The sequence below is a fragment of the Amblyomma mixtum genome, chromosome 3, assembly GCF_055824585.1.
Source record: "Amblyomma mixtum isolate Tamu chromosome 3, ASM5582458v1, whole genome shotgun sequence".
In the NCBI taxonomy this organism is placed as follows: domain Eukaryota; kingdom Metazoa; phylum Arthropoda; class Arachnida; order Ixodida; family Ixodidae; genus Amblyomma; species Amblyomma mixtum.
The window spans coordinates 95,321,855-95,342,436 of NC_143014.1; the positions used below are offsets into that span (position 1 = coordinate 95,321,855).

The 20,582-nt window shown below is 45.2% G+C and overlaps 1 protein-coding gene across 3 annotated transcripts in view; it reads right to left on the bottom strand.

Annotated features, from left to right (window-relative positions):
• The window catches only part of LOC149351019 (putative ATP-dependent RNA helicase TDRD12), a 162,724-nt gene that overhangs the window by 65,687 nt on the left and 76,455 nt on the right, over positions 1 to 20,582 (bottom strand). For all 3 annotated transcript variants that reach the window (XM_089580208.1, XM_089580209.1, XM_089580210.1), the window contains 5 exons: positions 16,822 to 16,956; positions 16,566 to 16,721; positions 12,725 to 12,968; positions 12,489 to 12,632; positions 2,435 to 2,631 (listed from right to left, as the gene is read on the bottom strand). In XM_089580208.1, coding sequence (XP_089436334.1) covers positions 2,435 to 2,631; positions 12,489 to 12,632; positions 12,725 to 12,968; positions 16,566 to 16,721; positions 16,822 to 16,956 — 876 coding nt within the window. The remainder of the gene's footprint in view (positions 1 to 2,434; positions 2,632 to 12,488; positions 12,633 to 12,724; positions 12,969 to 16,565; positions 16,722 to 16,821; positions 16,957 to 20,582) is intronic.

The following is a 20,582-nucleotide window of genomic DNA, read 5'->3' on the forward strand; positions in this document are numbered from 1 at the left end:
ATCGAACCCGCGTCTTTCGGGCCAGCAGCCGAGCACCATAGCCACTGAGCCATCGCGGCGGCAGAGGTCTATTAAGATTTGATCATTTTCACAAAACTAGAAGCAGTGGAAAAGAAGAGTTGCAAGTCAATGAGCTAGCATGCTAGGCAACCGGCGCGTTACTACGGTGCTGATTGCCTGGGCCTGACGGGAGGCGTGTTGCCAAATGTTCACAGTTCTAGGTGGAGACATAGAATGACACGTGCGTAGTTTTACCGTGTGTTGCAGGCAGTTATCGTCTATCAGCTCCCAGCGTAACACACCACGTGGGCAACATTATACACATGAAGCAATTCTTTTGGCAGACTTTCTTTCTTTTTTTTTTTAAACTACTGGCTGCCAACTTAGGTGACCAGCTCTTGCATGAGTATATACAAGAAGTCCCAACTGACAACTTTCGCTACAGTAGAACCACTGATACGAATCCCACAAGTTCGCGAGATCTGTTTATGGCTGAGATATTTATTTATTGGCCGTGTGGCCACAGCTCACTATACTCCGTTTCATACATAACAGGCAACGCTGAGGAGGCTGCGGAAGTAGTGAGCCTGAGAAACCATATTACTCTATCATGTGTCATCCATCCTTCTTGAAACTCTGGTGAGTGTTTGGATGAATACAAAGAGTGGCATAAAATTATGGTCCAAGCTGTGAGACGCTCAGTACTCGGACCCTGTGGCTATAATTTTCACTGAATGTGAACTACATTTTAGGCGTGGATATAGTAAGGGCGATTCACCCTACCACCCGTGTATCAGATCGCCAAAGTCTCTTGAGTTGGAGGATGAAAATGTGGCAAGAGGTACCGTATATACCCGCGTAATGAACCCACTCGCATAATGAATCCCCCCCCCCCCCCCCCCCCTACTTTTCGCCTCGAAAAATGAGATTTTTCTTTTTTTCTCGCGTAAAAGCTGCGTGCCAATCTTCAGGGCCATATTAAAGCATGCTCGCGTTATCTCAGCACGATTGGCTGGCACTGCTGACGATAACAAAGTCAACAGAATGCGACGTGATGCAGCCAGCTTCTTTTAATGCGAGATACGCCGGCGGGGTAGCTCAGTATTCTGGACCCCTTAACTACGGCTCTTCTACCCTTCGCTCACAGCGCAGCTCGGGTGACCTCTTAGTGAGAGTGGCAATTGCTGCATCTTCCCTTTCCCATAACCGCATGATCATTATTGTCTAATGCGAGAGAAATGCCAGAGACACGAGCGCAGGTGATGCAGAAACGAAACTTGGCGACCGCGCGCTTTTGCCGAGGATGATGATGACCTTAAAGGATCTGGTTGCTTAGTGCCATCTGTCAGACGCAAAACAAAACCTTGCTCATAGCGCCGTTTGTGCGCAGCGGCAGTAAAACGAAGTAAAGATGTCGCCACTCGCCATATTGCTAGAGCTGAGCGAGCTGCGAACAGACATCGCCGTAATTCCGGGTGGCCTAACCTCAGTGCTGCAGCCACTTGACATCTCTGTCAACAAACCATTTAAGGACAACGTGCGGCGGCTGTACGCTGAGTGGATGGCAGCGGGCAACCACGACCTGACACCGACTGGCAAGATACGAAGGCCAACCTTCGACATGCTTTGCCGATGGATTTTGGAAGCGTGGAATTTAACTACCCCCGAGGTGATCGTCCGCAGCTTCAAGAAAACTGGAATCTCATACTGCTTGAACGGCACAGAAGACGACGACGACGTAGAAGTTGCGAGCGACGTGAGCGAAAGCCTCGACTCGGAGAGCGAGGCCGAGTGATAATGCGAGAGACCGAGCCAAGCAGTGTGTGAAATAAATTTTCTTATTCACATCGCATCCGTGGTTTTTCTATAGAGGTAAGGCTGCGATTGCATTTTTTATCGATGTTGTGATATGAAATTTAATCGCCCAAACAATTTCGAAAAAAAAATAATTTGCACCGGAGCATGGGCAGCACTGACCTATACAGTGCTCCAGCAGCAAACACTGCCTATGGCATGCACCACAGCGCTGGCTCCACTGACTCTGCCAGACAAGTGTGCACCTCGCCTTATGCGAGTGGCTTGTTTTTCTCTTTTCATTCTTTTGCGTCTCTCGTAAATTTGCAGTGTGTTGGTACTCACTATGGGCAGACTTGTATCTGCGAGGAATGGTGTTAGCCAGGGGGTCCTAGTTCGAATTAACCATTGTGGATACTGACATATTGAAAATATCAGGAATTCGCCCACAATGAAATGGACAGGGCTACAGCAGGACACCGGCGTCTGTTTGAATTAATTGAGTTAAATTATCGAGCTTTTACGGTATAGGACAAGGATATCTCAAAACAGGTATAGCCTGTATTAATTTTCACCTGCCATACCTACATAAAAACAAGGATCTGCTAAAAGTATTAAAGGAAGAGTTTGAAAAACTTACCTTGGTTCTGAATGACTTCATATTGTTAGCCAAGCAAGAGTAACGAAACCCAAAGCTTGACTTGGATACCGTCGGTATGTCATAATGAACAAGAACAGTAGCATCACGGATTTTGGCAAAACACAGCACATTGTCTTGGACCACGAGGACCGGTGCCTGGGTTCTGGTGTGTTCACCCATCCACTCCCTCGTCACTTCTGCGGATTGAAGATGACCATTTGTTACTTGCTGGTGTCAAACAACCTCATGATCCTCTCCAAGGAGAAATTTAAATATGAAATTTTGTCTCACAAAGCATTCACCCACACTGCTTTCCACACTGTTATAAGTGATCAGATCAATGATTCTACCCTACATTTTTTTCTGCTATGAAACATGCAATGAAATATTAACAATGCAACACAATATCAAGTTCATTCATAATAATACTTAGGTTCTTTCCGTTGCTCAAGGACGGGTGCCAGTGCAATGTTTCAAAGCAAGCAATAATGCACTGCGTATTGATTACAATGTGGTACAGATCAGAGACATATGAATGTGCATTACTGACTGTTCAATGAGCCACAATGCACAGATTTTTACATCCTGTGTTACTCTACTTTACTTCACAAATCTAGCAAGATTTCCAGACCCATCTTCAAATGCCCCACTGTTGTCAAGAACACCATGCAAAAAAAGCTGTCACAGTTAAACCTCTGCACAAAAAAGCCGGTGATAAAGTGACTGTTGTGCCACTGTCCTGTGTTACAGCAGTCCAAATGACTTTACAGTTTCTTCAAAGGCATTTTGTAGAAAGTTTGCACACATACAAGCACACTTCAGCAAGAAGAATGGATAACTTTGCATTAAAAGCAACCATGGTTATTCTGTACGTTTTGAGTGTAATGCCAGATACTAGAGCACGAGTCTGTTCCAAAAGAGGAGATTGCCTAGCACTGCAACTCCCCCAAGATGCTCTATGTTTTTCACCACCGTGCATCATTGCTAAATACAGAAGCTGACAGATATTTTGCAAATCCAATGATTTGGACTTGCACAAAGTTACATACTTTGAGGAATCGCCATATGCCGCACGGGAGCGTGTACATATTTACGACCAATATTTCATATTATGTGGAGCCAAAAAGTTATTTTTTTTTTTTAAACTAAAACAGATCCCAGCAATACCATGGAGATAGTTTTTTTGAACAAAACTTCCTTGACCCAACATGACACAAGTGGGCATCAGTGTCACAACCAACCGGCCCTTCAGTACCGTGAAAGGCGCCATAGTGGATATGAACGGAGCCAATAAGATGGACTGACTTGGCTTCTTGTTCATCACTGTTGTCATTTGAGTTAATGACACACTCTTCGTTGCCATCGAGGTGCCCTGCAAAATGTCTACAAAGAAGAGCAAGCTGAAAATCCGCCACAACTGAGGCGTCACTGCCCGTTGTGTGGGGCAGGTTTAACGGGGGTGCAGTCAGAGGCACTACAGGTTTTCCCACTGATTTTGATCCTAGTGCCAGTGGAAATAATCTATGCGCTGACAGATATAATCTGCATGCCATGTAATTTAATCCGAGTGCAAAACATTTAATCCACGCACCAGCGTATTTAATCCAAGCGCCAACCAATTTAATCCCAGTGCTAATGCAAATAATACGACTGCCAGCTGTTTTAATCCAGGTGCCAACCAATTTAATCCACACTCGAAAAACGAATGCTGTAGAAGACTCCAAAGCATAGAACACGAATACCAGGAATAAAGATGAGATAATTTTTCAAACCATGCGATGCCTAAGCGAAGTGTCCACATATTGCATAGCTTTCATCAATATTATAACCAACACTGCTTTGATAGAAGTGTTTTAAAGCACCGTTTAAAGCGCATAATATCAGCATTAAAAAGCTGCACAGGGGCTCAGTGCTATGGCTTACTAGCTCTTTATTATGACCATAGAACGGAGGAGGCACAAATGCACGCACTGTTTATAATGGAACATTGAATTCACTGTCTTCAATAAAAATGTGATTATTTTGTCAGACAGTCAAAGAAAGTGTTAATAAACCGTACCTTAGATTAGCCCTACGTAGTTTCGTGTGAAAAAAAGGTACACAGCCAATGACGGAAAGTTCCAAATCAGAAGGCAAGTTATGCGCCTCCATTTCCTTGCTGCCGGATTGTCATCTGCTTTTGCAAAATATGCTAGGACAACAGAGGAAGACACAGATATGTGCACTCATTATTAGAAATCAGTGAACTTTCTTTTGCAAGAAATAGGATTTATTTCTCAGGCACGTAAAAAAGCATTGTTAAAAACACAGAAGACAAGAAAGTTTCAAAGCAGACGGCTTTGTGCGTGCCGCATTGTGGCTGCATTTGCACAATGGAGTACAGCTGGACAGTGGTGGTACGTACTCGTATACTATAAGCAGGTGATAGTGTACGACTTTTCATTCATCTCGCATGGACATTAAAGCGCAGTATTTTCTACCATGGAAGCCGATGAGCCGTGCTCTTACGTCCTAATTGGACACCGAAAATGAGGACCGCCATTCAAGCACCCAGATGCACCAAGAAGAAAGAACAGCAAAGTCTCTGAACATGACAGGGCCAGAATTCTCGATGTGTCAAGGCATGGAGGAGATGTGAAAAAAATGGCAGACATGCTGGGCATCAATTTAAAGACAGCAAGATCCATTGCAGCTACCTATAGAGAGGCGCTGAAGAAAGGCGGAACGTCGAAGAAATTCGGAAATGAGGTTGTAGCGGCTCTCAAAAATATTGTGGACAACAACCCTGCTTTCAAGCTAAAGCAAATAAAGCAGGCGGTGGAAGAAGAATTGCTCGGAATTGCCATCAGCACAAGCAGCATTGATCGCCTACTGGATGCGTATGGCTACTCTATGAAGTTGGTGACTCAGAGGCCGATAGACCGCAACAGAGATGACGTGAAACGCACCCGCAAAGTATATGCACAGTGGCTGCAGTTTGAAGTTCCCCGCTTGTGTAGGTTTTACGTTAATGAGGCTAACTATAACATATGGTGTTCAAGGAGCTTCGGCCATGCGGTTAAGGGGCAACCGGCGTTGCAGACGACGACTGGCACCAGAGGCGCAAACCTTAACATTATCACCTGTATGTCAGCAAATGGTGTCATACATTGGACGTCTGTCGACAAGGTTCACTTGGTCGTGTCTAACGAATTTTTGAGCGATATATCAGCCCGTGTCGAAAGTGAAGAGCCTGGTTCAGAAGCCGTTTTTATTTTTGACAATGTTCCCGCTCACAGCCATGCGGAACAGGCAAGCCTGGCCAGTCAGCTGCACTCAATCAAGAGGCTGCCTCCTTAGAGCCCGTTTTTCAACCCTATAGAAGAATTGTTTTCGAAGTTCAAGTCTGAAGTCAAAGCTTTCCTCAGCTAGCGGAGAGACTTGGTGCTCACCACTCCGCCCGCACTGACTAAAAGGGAGCATCGGCGCAGTTTGTTGCTCGACACTGCTCGACACTGTATGCAGCAAATACAGCGAGTAGAGTGCGCTGCTTTCGACCGCCACAACTTTTCTTTTATACCAGCAGCTTTGCGTGAAGATGACATGTAAAAAGTGTGAGGTCACACTTTGAGCCACCTAATGTCCTCCAGAAAATAAAACTGCATTTCAAAGACGGCTCCTTCTGTGCTTGTATAAACCTAGATTGTTAACACCGCTATAAGGAGCTGCCAGTAGCTATTCTTGACCTAGGCTGTAAGCTCCGGTGTAGCTTCGCTCACTTTCCCTTTTAAAACTAAACAAACCGTAAGGTGAAGAACCGTTACTCCGGTTCTATGACTCGTCCCACCTGGAAGAACTCTGTATTACACTACTTCCTTTTTGTTTCTGCTAGTGGTGTTGAATCTTTATCAGAGCCTCCCGAAAACATTTTGCACCAGTTGCATGATAACCGCCGGCAGTATGACAACAGTATGAAGGCCGTAATTGCAACTAACATGAATATTCAGCGCATAAGACAACCCATAATCAGCAGTGCTTACCCAAATAATTAATACGCGACAGTCACAAGCCGCAAGAGTTGCATCAAATACTGAGGTTTAACAGCTGCTAGTGGCTCTCTGATGTTGCAAGGTATGTGAAGAAAACGAAATAGTGCATAAGAATGTGACTCACAGGCGTCGCATGGTCTCAGAAATTATCTTAACTTCGCTTTATTTTTCGCATTTGTGCTCTGTGCTCTGGAATCTTCGACCCCATTCGCTTTCTGCATGCGGATTAAATTGGTTGGCACCTGGATTTAAACAGCCAGCGCTTGTATTATTTGCGTTGGCGCTGGGATTAAATTGGTTGGCGCTGGCATTGTTCGAGTTGGCGCTTAGATTAGGTGCACGGCTCTAAGATTAAATTACATGGCATGCTGATTATATCTGTCGGCGCTCAGATTATTTCCACTGGCACTAGGATTAAATTCAGTGGGAAAACCTGTAGTTTCCGCCAGCTTGTTTCCGTGGGTTCCCTCTCAGACCTCCTGACCATTGTTTCCCCAAGATACACTCTGTTCTTGCTTTGTACGTACAGCAACGTGGGGTATGCACTGCAGCGTGTTCGCGGCATCACCCGTGACCACATCGCACAGTCTGGTATTGGTGACGCGAGACAGTGCAGACATGACAAAAGCATGACTTGGCTCACATACAATCTAATACTACCGCTAGCAGATGAAATGGGGAAAATTGTGAAGTTCCCAATTTTTGAAGCCAGTCTTTTGCAGCAAAGTGTTTTTTTTTTTTTTTTTGAAGTTCAGATTTTTCAGACTGTTCGATTATTCAGTCCATTTTTTTCAGATCGCATGAAGTTAGAAAAATCGGCTAGCAACTGCAATTATTCTGTATACAACGCTATAGCGATTCATGAGGCTGAGATCACCGCAGTGTCGGCACGATCTTTGCTGTGCTCGGCACGTTTCTGGTGTGCTCATGACCCTTTACCATTAAGATAGAAAACCTGTGTTGGACCAACGATAACCAGTGCGCACCACACCATGAGCAGCAGATATCACAAAGAAGCTCAACCAGCCCGCTCAACTGCTCTCACCACCTGCCAAAATACAGAGTAATTGCCATAAAGAGCACTGGCAGGGTTATATTTAGTCTTTCACCTGATGGCCCATCAGTTCACTTGGCTGACTGGGCTGTTCAGCAGCCAGATTTGGTAACAACTGCAGTTTATACTGGATACAACAAACTCGAAGAGGATGGCAAAATAGTTCAATGTTTCAATAATCTGAAATACAATACATGCAAATGCATAAGCTTGACTATAACATAGGACAAACACAGTGTACTGATGCTAGCAGCATCACCAAACTGGCAGCGCGTCACCTCACCTAGGTGTCGCTGGGCCTAGCTCGTTCTGCATAGAAGCCGGAGCTGACGGTGCTTTGGAACTAGTGTCAGCTTACAGTCAAACCCGAATATAACGAACCGCTGTTAGGCACAATTCGCGCTAGTATTTGTGGCGCGCGCATCCCTGGGTGGAGCAGACGAAGCGGCAGGAGCAGCTGCACGTGGCATAAAACGCGGCGCACAGTTCTGCTACTGTGTATACTCCACTCCTCCTCTTTTAGTAAAGCATGCATGATATATGGACATGATCGCGATAACCTGCTAAGTTAATGCATAAGCAGAAGTACCTTAATAAAAGCTCGTCAACAAGCAAATTCTGAAACCAGCTACCGAGCATACACATATAATGTTGTTGCTGTACCGATTTGTAGAAAACACTCATTCTCACCAGAACTCTTATCTGAACCAAATATATGCAGAAACATTAAGCAAGCATTTTTCTGAGCGATGAGTGAATGGAAAAAATTTTACTGTCACAATTAGAATAAAACACACATGCACAAAAAAGTTTTTACAACTCTAACAGCGTTCTAGAGAGAGACTTTGATGTGAACGGATTCACTACGCCGTTTTTGTTAGTCACTGATAATGAATAGTTGGCAAAAACAGGCCAGAAAAACTTGGTGCACACGAGTTTCAGAAGTTGGCCGTGGTGATCATTGCAAGCAGGCTCGCATTCCATGTTCCATTTTATGCAAGACATCAACTGCATTTTTGACTGCAGCTAGTAGGGGTTTTGCTAAAAATCTCCTCTTGTTCAGCCACACCTCGACGTAGTACTTCAGGGCGTACAGAACATACACAAACTGTATTGAAGGATAAAGGGGGCCTCCTCAGTCCTAATGCGGATCAAACTGTTACTGGGCGCAGATGAGGCTGGCCGCGTTAAGAAGAGCAGTGCAGCTGCTGCAGTCCATTTTTTCTTGAACAATGCGAGTCAAGTATCCTCCTACCATCGCAAGTGCTGCAGAGTCTGGCGCTGGCAGCAACGTTTTCTTCGTCCTGAGAAGGTCTTCGTGGAGCCTTCTTGCCTCCGGTGGAAAGCAGTTCGCTGGGTGACTGCAGGTTTACGTATACTGCTCAGGGCTCCAAGTATGCTTGGCTTTCCATTTCTATGCATGCTGTCTTGGGAAGCAGACACTAAGTCAGTTTTCAAGGTCTTCTCCGCACCAGCAAGTACCGCTCTAGCATCTACCTGATCTTTGCTTCCAGCAGACCGCCTTAACCACCCAAAAAATGACTCTATGGGGGTCTGAATAAAATTTTCTTGTCCATACAAACTTTAACCCCTCACGATGTATGACGCATTCCATGTTTGATTTCGTTGTCATCATAAGTGCTTGAAACATTTCTTGGTTAAGGTTAAGGCGGTGAGTCATGTTGTCGGACTGTGCGGTGACGGTCAATGGCCACTTTTCTTGTTTGAGCAGATGCATGCAGAGCAAAGTCCCTGTTCGTACACAGTGGGGAGGTTTCCCTTTGTGCTGTAGATGTTGTTCGAGGTCGTTGCTGATGCTTTTCGAGATTCGAGTAAGAGTTTTTTTGGTAATTTATTCTGGTCCCCGAGTGTGTGAGTTTTCGGAATGTTCGGCTAGAGCATTGAGCTTTCTTGTGTAGTTGCGGACGTCGTTTTTTTGTTACCAAATCCTTTACTTTACATTTTTGGTTTCGCCGATGTAGCTTGCAGCGCAGTCAGCGCAAGGAATTTTTGTAGATAATGCCTTGGGCTCTTTCTCTCCGTGGCCGATTTTGGGAACAGGTAGGCAAACGCGCAGCCGTGTTTGTAGGCTTGTGCGCTACCTGGAGACCCCCTTTTCTCAGGATTCGGGTGATGGTTTCGCTGGCACTTCAGACATAAGGCAGAGTGCCGATTTTTGTGGTGGCGTTGAATGTTATGCGTTGATTTCTCAACGGTGAGCACATTGCATGTCCCCTCAAAGTTAATCAGCTAGTGTTGTTCTGCCACTGCGCTCAGTTCCCTGCTAATGAACAGTGCAGAACACTGCGAGGTATGCGAGCTCAAGATTGACTTCGAGAGAACCGTTGTGAAAATTTGAAAGAAGAAAACACACCAGCAAAAATTTGGTGTCGCAGTGCTCAGCACTGTCGACTCAAAATTAACTCAGATTTATTTTACAGTCTAAGAGGTATGATAGAAGAGAGCGTTACTCTTTGTTGTTTGCAAAGAATTGGTAATGGCTTAGGACGAGTTGGTCCTTTAAGCAACAGGCAAGGCACACATTTATTCCGCGGCTGCCGAAACACCTGCAGCCGGCCGCAACTACTTCAACACACCCGTGCACACCCGTCCACCCACTGTTGGCAGCGCAGCCCCGCGGAGAAACACGGGTGAGTCAGACAGCACTTCAGCAGCCTTCGAGCAGGCACAAAAAAATACAGGAGGCTACGGCATGACGCCCTAGCGGCGCTCCATCCTGCGTGGAAGAAAAAAAGTAAAAAACAAAGAACAAAAACAAAAGAAGCGGGTCGTTGGTGACATCAAGGAGAGCGACCAACTGGGCCAATCACGGTTCCTGAATTTCTCTCCAGTGGGTTTTCGGCGCTTGAAGCAGAGATCGGAGAGCTGTGTGTGTTGGAAGCACTCCTTTGCGCTGCTTTCGTGGTCTTTGTATGCACTCCGAGTTACTCGTCTTACTGCCTTGTTGCACTTCTTCCCTATTCCGTGCCCGCTGACTTCTCTGGTTAAGGCAACGAGCCTACTGAGTTGTCACCTTTGCCAGGGCCGGCACGATTTCCCTCGTTGCGTCGAGTCTCGCGAACCCCAGCACCGCGAAGGAGAAGAGGAAGGCAAGAAAGGTATTGTCTTTGAAGAGAAAGCGCGCTAAAAGTGAAGAAGAACGATATCACACGGAAGTATGAAACTGCGCAGTCCACACTTTCAAACACAATCAAGAAAAGTAGCAAGATCGATAACTTTGGCAGCGGGGACCAAAAGAGGATCCGGTGCGCCACGTACGGCGATGTAGGAGCTGCGCTTTACAAGTGGTTCTTGGATATACGATCGAAGAACATTCCCTTCAGTGGACCGATCATGCTGCAAAGGCCAAGGACTTCGGATTCGCTCTCGGTAACGAAGGCTTCCAGCCAGGAAATAGGTGGCTCCAGCGGTTCAAGGAGAGGCACGGCATCACGTGTAAAAACATTGTTGGGGAGGCTGCGTCCGTTGATGAGGGTTCGCTCCACCAGTGGATGGCCAAGCACCGCGATTGGATTCTTTTAGTTTTCCGACAAGGATATCTATAAAACAGATGAAACCGGTCTGTTTTTCCAACTGCTGCGATGAAGACTCGCGGCAAAGACAAACCAATGTGTGGGCGGAAAGGACAGCAAAAACCAAATCACTGTGCTGATCTGCGCAAACATGGATGGTTCGGACAAGAGACTTGTTGGTAGTTGGCAAATCCATGAAACCACCCGGCTTCGCCAAGATGCTGTCTATGCCAGTGACAAATGTAAGCAATAAGAAGACGTGGATGACGCGAGACATTCTTGGCAAGTGGCTCGTTGACTTCGACAACGAGATGGTCCGGCAAGGTGCTGATGTTTCCTGACAACTGTAAGGCGCATCACGCCAACACACACTTGAGCGCTATCCAGGTTTTGTTCCTTCCCCCAAATATTACCGCCATGGATCAGGGGATTATTACCAGGTTCAAGGTCCACTAGCGGTGCCGAGTTATCGAGCACCTCCTCATTGCTGCTCGCACTGCCGACAACGTGGCCAACATGAAGGTCCCATTGCTGAAGGCGATTTTGTTTGCAAGCGGAGCCTTGGGGGGACGTGAAGCACATGACCATTGGCCACTGCGTCGAGAAAAGTAGCAGCGCTGGTGCAGTGCCTGCCGGGGCAGAAGCTGCAACAGCTGATGGCGCCGCCTCCTCGGAGCAGCTCTGGGAGTCCGCTAGCGGGTTGGACTTTGTGTCTTCGGGTCTGAGCCACAAGGACTTCATTTTCGCCGCCGCCGACCTTCTTGCTACCAAGGACTTCACGACTGCCGAAGTTGCCAGGAGCGTCATGGACGGGACCACAATGGACAGCGCCTCTGAAAGCGATTGCGATGACGCTGGTTCTGCCCCTAAGCCAGTGACCTCTGCAGCGGCCATCACAGCAGTTGCCATTCTGCGCATGTTCCTCGGGAGTTCGCAGTTCGACCAGAACTTCGGTTCGCAGTTTGATGGCATAGAGGCCGCAATCCTTAAGTCTGCACTCGCGAAACGTGTTCAGGAAATGCTAGACCAGCCAATATTTGTATTTTTTCTTTCCTAGTCCATATATAACGAAATAGTCGATATAGCACAGCAACTTGAGATTCTCGCCGACTTCGCTGTAACCGGGCTAGACTGTACTATACTTTTACATGCGATTTTCAAGGAGGTGCTTTGATTATTCGATGTGAACAATAATTCAATATTCCGGATCCACTGTACTATATATTTGTACTGGATGAATGCCCAAAGTATTGACATCAAATGCACTTCAAAATGAAAATTATCCTTATCCAAAACTTGCAGGAAATAAACCAAGTGTGCATGCAGAAAAATCTGATAAAGCAATATGCATTGTCCAGCGCATGTTATTGTTTTAGTTTCTTGAATTCGAAATTCAAAAGCCACATAAAGCTTGTCAAGAGAAGGGCCTTATGACTTACCTGAAATTTTTGCCATGGGAAGCTTATCATGAAGCAACCGGGAGTATACACCTGCCATTAAGAGTGAGCGATTCACAGCAATGGCAGTTTCTCTGTTAGAGGTGCATACAACCACCTTTTGGTGCTGTTTATCTTGTAAAACACCTGTTCCAAATGCAAAAGAAAGGTTGATCTCATGATCTAAACACCACACGCTTTCAAAAGAGCCACTACCTAATTCAGAAGACAGCACTCACCAAGCAAGGTAGCGTGGTGCATGTCAGGCTTAGCATAGCATGTGACTGTCTTCACCTGTGCATATATGGCAGCCTCAAAAAAAGATGAGAAGAAGACCAAGGGGCTTCTGTCCACGAGTAACTTGCGCAGAAACAAATCCAGGCCTCTGGTCCACATAGTTGAGCAAACTATAATTTGCTCAATGCGGATGCTCACGCAACGACAAGCCTGAGACTTCCAGAATTCAATCACCACTTTTGCAACCTATAGAAAGACAAGTGGAAATGTTGCAACAACGTTGCTCTTTACCCTCTGTGACTGTATAGGATAACTAACGCCAAATATTTTTCAATTCAAAGAAGTGCGGACGCCAGGTATACAGCACTTCTGAAGTAATGCAAGATGGACACAGCGAGGAACAGGGCAGCACTCGTAAGCTTCTGCTGCAGCTACTGATTGGCTTTCATTTGGCATCTGGGTATCCGATATGGCACATTAGAATTTAGCTCCCATGTTAGAAATTCGCTAAACTACACATGGCACATTAGAATTTAGCTCCCATGTTAGAAATTCGCTAAACTACACCATCATCAGCTATGACTGTCTGGATGCCATAACCGCACATTCAGTGCTGTTACCAAACAAAACAATGCAGTCATAATATCTAACCGTACAGTATACTCCTAAAAGCATCAAATCAGTTTTGTCGGGTGACCTTTTACAATCAATTCTCAATAATTCGAACTTGAAGGAGACCACAGGAAACTTTAACCCAATACAAGGCGCAAACTATATGCATGTCTCACATGCATACAAATGGCAAAACTGCACTCAAAATGAGTCTAGAAATTAAATGACATCACTTTCAAGACATTTCAACCACTGGTTTTGTACGAAGAAACTGTACATCTGGACCAATTGCTTTGAAAGAAGGCCTTTAATCTGGTACATATTTGTACTTCAAACTTATTGACGCATAAAGAATCGCACTTGAAAAAAGAATAGAAAATTACACAAAAAAGTACAGTCAAACCTGGACGTAACGAATTTACATGTAGCATATTCCTCGACATTACAAAGTTTCTCTATTTCCCATGCCACCAACCCCGACACGCGTGTATCTGGTTGGTTGGTTGGTTTATGGTGTTTAACGTCCCAAAGCAACCAAGGCTATGAGAGACGCCGTAGTGGAGGGCTCCAGAAATTTCGACCACCTGGGGATCTTTAACGTGCACTGACACCGCACAGTACACAGGCCTCTAAATTTCTCCTCCAAAGAAATTCAGCCGCCGCGGCCAGGATCGAACCCGCGTCTTTCGGGCCAGCAGCCGAGCGCCGTAACCACTCAGCTCCATGTACAGAAGGTGTTGCAGCGGTCAACCTAGATATTGCCACGTATAATTGTAGTGTCCGTTCGTTCGCGCTCAAGGCAGCAGGAAAGGGGTGTTATCATTTTTGTTTGTGACGCGAGAAGCGACTGGACTAATCTGGATTGATCACAGCCGTGAAGAGCTGCATCTACGTTTTTCTAGATTACTGTAGATGATCTTGACCAGTTATCTCGAAGTTTCCTTGCTGGCTTTAAATTGAGCGATGCCGCAAGCGGTGGGCATTCGTAGTTCGACGACTGACGAGCACGTTTGTTGCTTACGCCGCTGCCAAGTGATTCAGTTCTTTTGCAGGGCGCAAGTCAGCCCAAATAAAGAGCTTCGTTTGCAAGCCTTGTTGCTGTATTCCTGACCGCTGGACTGCCGTCACTACAACGTGACAATATAATAAACTTGCCACGCCGACTCTCTATTAACTAGTGCTGCATAACTTGAAATATGGTCGAATCACATTAATTCCCCAATAAAACATGAACTGCCATAAATGGAATGCTACCGATTGCAAAGAGTGATCGCAGTTAACATGACGCGCTGTGCACCAGCCCGATCGGCGCCTCTCCGTGCCAAATCCAGCAGTCTCCACAGCTTTTTCTTCTGCAACCTCACACCAAGTGGCACTACAACAGCTCATGTCCAAAAGCCGCACAAAATGACAGAATGCTGAAAAGAACACACGGGATAGGCCGCATGCACCCATCTCCGTTGCTTGCGCAATTCGTGCACCGACATCTGACGTGCGGCATTAGCGGGGACAGCGGAGAGCATAGACAACCTGAGGTGAAGAGTCAGTTTCCACAGCCTACGGCAGATGGCCAGACCAGGGGACTTTTTCTCTCTCTCTCTTATTTTTTAAACGGGAGCAGGGCACCCTATTTTATTGTTCTAAAATATTCAGTCATCGACTTTTGCTCTTTTTCCCAGAAGACATACACAACACCTACTGTTCTAAAGCCCAAACTTAACAGAAGGCCTCCACTTCGCCTTCAAAACTGAAGAAGAGGTCGGCAGCATTAGCACAGCCAAACTTCAGCAGTGGAGGGCTGCACAGGAGGCGCGAAGGGCGTGCGACAGGTGGTGAGCACGGTTACAATGCTGAAAAATCGAGGAACACGCAACCTTCACGTGAACCTCTCTGACTCACAAATTCACACTTATGAGGCGCGGACGATGTGCAACCATTTTGGTTGAAAAGCGAAAGTCACTGGGACAGCTGCACTTACGTTACCCAATTTTCCAGCCTTCAAACACAGAATTGTGAACTGCCGAATCAATGAGTGTGCTTTTCGGTGACATTCTGTTTCGATAACGCACTGGCGTCGACTTCACACATGGTTTCAGCCTTCCTTTCAAGCATTTTGGCGTAATAATTACTGCAAACAGACAACACTTCTACACCGCAATGTCGTGGAACCCGACGTAGGTTGACGGTATGCCTGTAACCATAGGCTGCAACCAATTGCACAAAACGTGACATCATGGGCACTGGGAAAAATAGGTGCGCAACAAACATCACCGAAAGCTCCAATTTGTTCATTTCACGACTGTCGCAGTTTAATGCACGACCGCGTGGTTTTGGATTGGAGGGCTGGAGATGCTGCGACGCGCCTGATTTCCTGTATCTCACCGCTGGTTGCAGCGTCCACTGCTCATTAAAAAGCTAAAACAGCAAGCTACTGAAGCCTTCGAGATCGGCATTTACAAGCAAGGCCAGTCAGCCAGGTACAAGCAAGCAAGCCAGGTACAAATCTGTCATGCATAGCTATCGTCACCATGCCACCGCTAACACAGAGAGAGAGCCCCCAACCCCTTTCATCTGGCCTCCCACCTCGCACGTGAATTTTACCATCTCCACATTTCCTCCTAAGAGGCGATGCAGCATCGTGGGAGCATTGCTTGGTCTGCTGCACACCTAGGCCACCCAGGCACTACAGTGTATAGTTTCAGTTATCGATCACACAACCCATTCACGTTCAAATTAACGGGCTACCTTTTAACGTAGAGCTGCCATGCTCATCAGTAGCGTTCGAGACCACTATAAACTACATTTGCTCTGGTGGGTGCAATTAGCCGATTAGGTGAACCGTTGCAAACATATGGTACACACTGCTCTATCACAGTGCAAGATCACGCAAATCTGAGCTGGTGAATGTCATTCTGAACACTTCCTGTTTCCCTGTACTTTCAGATGAATAGCAAACTTCTGAAATCATCCTTGGAAGCTTTGGAATGCTAAAAGTTTTGAACAATTCGCTAAATGCTTGTAATAAGATAATTTTGGACTGCACTTTTACTTTTCAAAGTATTTGTCGAACTACTAACATTTTTAACAATTTCCCATCAGCACTAAGAATACATGGTTAACATTATGCATACCGTCAAGTAGTGTTTCCTACAGAATTACTTTTACGCTCATGATAACTGGTCTACTCTGGATGACATGGTTTCTTTTAATGTTATCAAAAGTGGCCTATACCTCTGGAGCATACTTGTCCAGGAGCCGTTCGCCATCATCCAATACCAAATGGCAGCATCGGTACAGGTTCACAATTAGTCGCTTGTAGTTTTCCAGGCACCGCAGGAAAGCGTTAGGAGTTGCCACCATAATGTCGCAGCCATTGACAATATGAATCTAAAAAAAAGAAAAATGCAATGTCATGCAGCATCTGACCACATGCTGTTCATATCTCGGGGGATAGTGCACTCAGCAAAATGATTAATTGGGTTATCACCTCGCTTCCTTTTTCTGTTCCACCAGCATAAAGCACTGTACACCTGGGGCCAGCAATGTCTCTGGTCAGCCAGTTGATTTGCTCATAGATGCGACAGGCTCCTTTCCAAGTGGATGCCAGTATGAGCATTAGAGGCTGCGCAAAAATGGTTAGAACAGTCAATGAACAGAAACACTGCACTAAATAACCGCACACATGAAATGCCTTGAAAATTGTAAGGAACCACGAAAAAGACTGTCCTCCTATAAAATATTTTGTAAATGGTAATAACTACAAGGCTCACAAGAATGCCCATGGTTTGTTAACTTTGTCCTTTGAAAATATAGAGCCTTCAGCCTAGTTTTCAATGATTTGTGTTATCTCCACACCAATTTGCATTAAAATATCTAGACTACACCATAAAAACTATCTGCTGGCATTAGTAATGCCAAACACTACCGTGCAAGAACACATTACTGTGAAGAAAACGAATGTTCCACTTAATCCGAATGTTGTGCTTAATGTGTGTATACAAAAAAAAAAATACTCAGTAAATGTCTTAAGACACCCATTCTTGATATCCTGAGGTTGGTATGTTATGTGGGTTTTAACAAATGGGCTATGAAAGGCACCCCAGTGGAGGGCTCTGGATTAATTTCAACCACTGCGGTTCTTTCATCTGCATTGACGTCACAACACAATGGCGATTTACAATCTGCAGCCATCAAATTGAAGCCACCGTGACCAGTATTCGATACCGCTATAATGGACTCAGTGGCCAAACACCATAGCCATCAAGTCACTGAAGCGGGTTCACAGTAAGTGAAATTAGCATGGCCTGCTTTAGCAAGAAAACTGTACCAGTAGAGAGCTTAGAGAGCAACAAGCCCATTATCTTGAGATAATGGGCTTGTCAACAAATGTGTCAACAAATGTGTCAACAACCCGTCAACAAATGTGCTCGCCCACTGGATTGCTCAGGCTAAGCCTAAAGCAAGTGACTAAAGGTCATTCATACCCATCACGTGGCTCTCGAACCTACAGTCTATTAAAAGGCGATTAAGTGCTGCTACACGGCCGGTTCCGACGGCCATCAAGTGAAAAGTCTATTCAGTGAACGGAACAACGCGGAACTCTATCGAGGTTTCGAGGGGCTTTGAGCGCTGCCCAAGGCTGCTAGCATTACTTCGAGCAGCGCCGTGCACTTTCGTGCATGATACATTCATGGTACACAATCATGAGCAAACATTATTCTCCTAAACTTTAATGCAAGCAGTAAAATATTAGTCTGTACAATAATTTAAAATACCAGTCTGGTTCAATACGCATTAATTTTATACTCTCCACCGCAGAAGATGGAAGAGCCAGCGGTATCAGTGTTGTCAGAGCACTACAAAACTGCAACACCAAATCGTACAAAAGGCAATGTCTTTCAAGATTATGCAACTGGCCTTCAATAATAACTAAAAACCTCCCGCGATTCCAAAAAAGTGTATTTCAACATTTTGTTTAGGTTCATAAAAATATTTATTTTTATTTGCACAAAATCGAAAGCAATGACTGTGGCACCATACAAGCTCGGCAGTGCTGCCAACCCTAGGGATTTTTCCCTACATCCAGGGAATTTGGATGTCGTTTAGGAGAAAAGGGATTTTTTGTATAATCAAGGGAAATTTCATTTGCTTGGAGAATTAATTTTTTTCTCCCTCAAATTGTGAAGACAGTACAAGCTTTTCATTGTTTAGCTGTTTAGAGCCATCGCGGCGGCTCCAGCAGTCAAAGCGGCGATGATCCAACAAGTTACAAACTTTTCGCAGCGTTGCGCTGCTCAATTTTCAGTCGCTTGCATGCACGTGAACCAGCCTTTACACGGACTTAGTCGGACGTGTATGGTCCCTGACGTGGCCAGTGGCACCCGCTGATGAGATCTGGCGTGCCCCCGTCTTCCCTCAACGTGCGCCCCTTCCTCACGCTGTATTTGGAGCTCGCTGCACGACGTGAAATTCCTATTTAGTAAGCATATCTGCACGTTTGTTTTGATAACTAGGAAAGAACAAGGGCGCCAGTTTTTTTATAAAGGAGCGCCGTGTTGGAAATCTGAGCTAGTCTAACTAAGGGAACAATTCCCAGTTCACCCACCACGGTGGCTCAGTGGCTATGGCACTCGGCTGCTGACCCGAAAGACGAGGCTTCGATCCTGGCTCGGCGGTCGAATTTCGATAGAGGCGAAATTCTAGAAGCCTGTGTATTGAGCAATGTGAGTGCAGGTTAAATAACCTCAGGTGGTCGAAATTTCCGGAGCTCTTCACTATTTCATCCCTCATAGCCTGGGTCACTTTGGGACATTGGACCCTCCAAAATCATAAACCATAATTTCAAGTTCCACCACAACGAACAAAGTGAGTTGAGGTCACAAGAGGCATATACAAAAGCCAATCACTGCTTCATTGTTTTAATTAACTCAAACTGTTACGTCAGCCACCCTCTAAAGCAATCGCAGCAAATGAACAAGCAGCTTTCATATCGTAGTTTCCGTAACTCCTCAAGCGACCTCCAGGCATTTTGTACATGGTATCCTTCGGCTGAAGTTTAAACCGACACAACATGAGGGAAAAAAATTAATTCCACATGCCAATGCATGTTTACTAATATCTTGCGTACAGTGAAAAAAAAAAGACATATACGATATAAAGCCTTTAATTTGTAATTTCCAAAGAGCACTACGGTTTACCTTGTAGCTTCATTTAGTTCTTCATTTTACATCCTTAATTTCAAATTTACTGCTAATTTGCTTACCAACGTCTGGTAATAGGGTAGCTGCATGATAAAACTTGCTATTGAACTACGCATAAATATACAATTTTACAATATACAAAAACTGAACACTATTTTTCGTATATAGAGAAATCTAGGGAATTTTTGGTTGCAACTTGGGGGAGAAGCGGCTCTGGAGGTTGGCAGCACTGAAGCTCGGCGTAAAACATGAGAACAATTTCAACGGCCATTGAGATTTGCCATGTAGCAGCAACACAACTCCTTCGAGTTTGGTAGTGATTGAGAATCTCAAAGGCTCTCGACTTGATGGCCATTGAAACTGGCCATGAGACAGTGGTGTCAATTCCACTGCAAATTACAGCTAGTCATAAAATCAAAATTAGGTCATTTTACTTTTGTGTGTTTTTTTTTCAAAGACAGTGTCTTTGTCATGACACTGTCTTAGCTGAACTGACCGCTGTGGAAGTAGTGGTTCAACGCTACATGTGTAGTGATGAATTTCCATGAGCACAATATGATTCATGCTATCGACTTCATTTTTACTAGCCTGAACCATTTACTAGCAGTAACATGCTTAACGTGAGAGCTCACGGTCGAAGCGCCAACATGGGGGCCGGGAAGTGTGAATGAAAGAGCATTTTGGTGGCGGCATATTTCACTTGTTCTTGCTGCCAAATGACCAAGCGTGAATGAGCCATAATATCAAATATCGGCGCAGTAAAAAAATAAAAACTGCAAAAAAAGATGCTTATTTTTTGCAAAATAATGTACTATTTTGTTTGCACAAAAATAAACAAAACTAGACCGACTCGTCACTGTCACACTGTTGATTGTTTGAAGCGGATAGTCAGCCATCTTACTCTCATCACATGTGATATGTGGGAAAGCCCACTTGCGGAATTTTGTGCGAGGTTCATGCCTAGCAGCATCCAAATGTGACTAGTCAACAGGAAAAATGAAGAAAGTGAAGGGGATGCCTCTGCAGTATTTTCCGAGACTTTAAATTC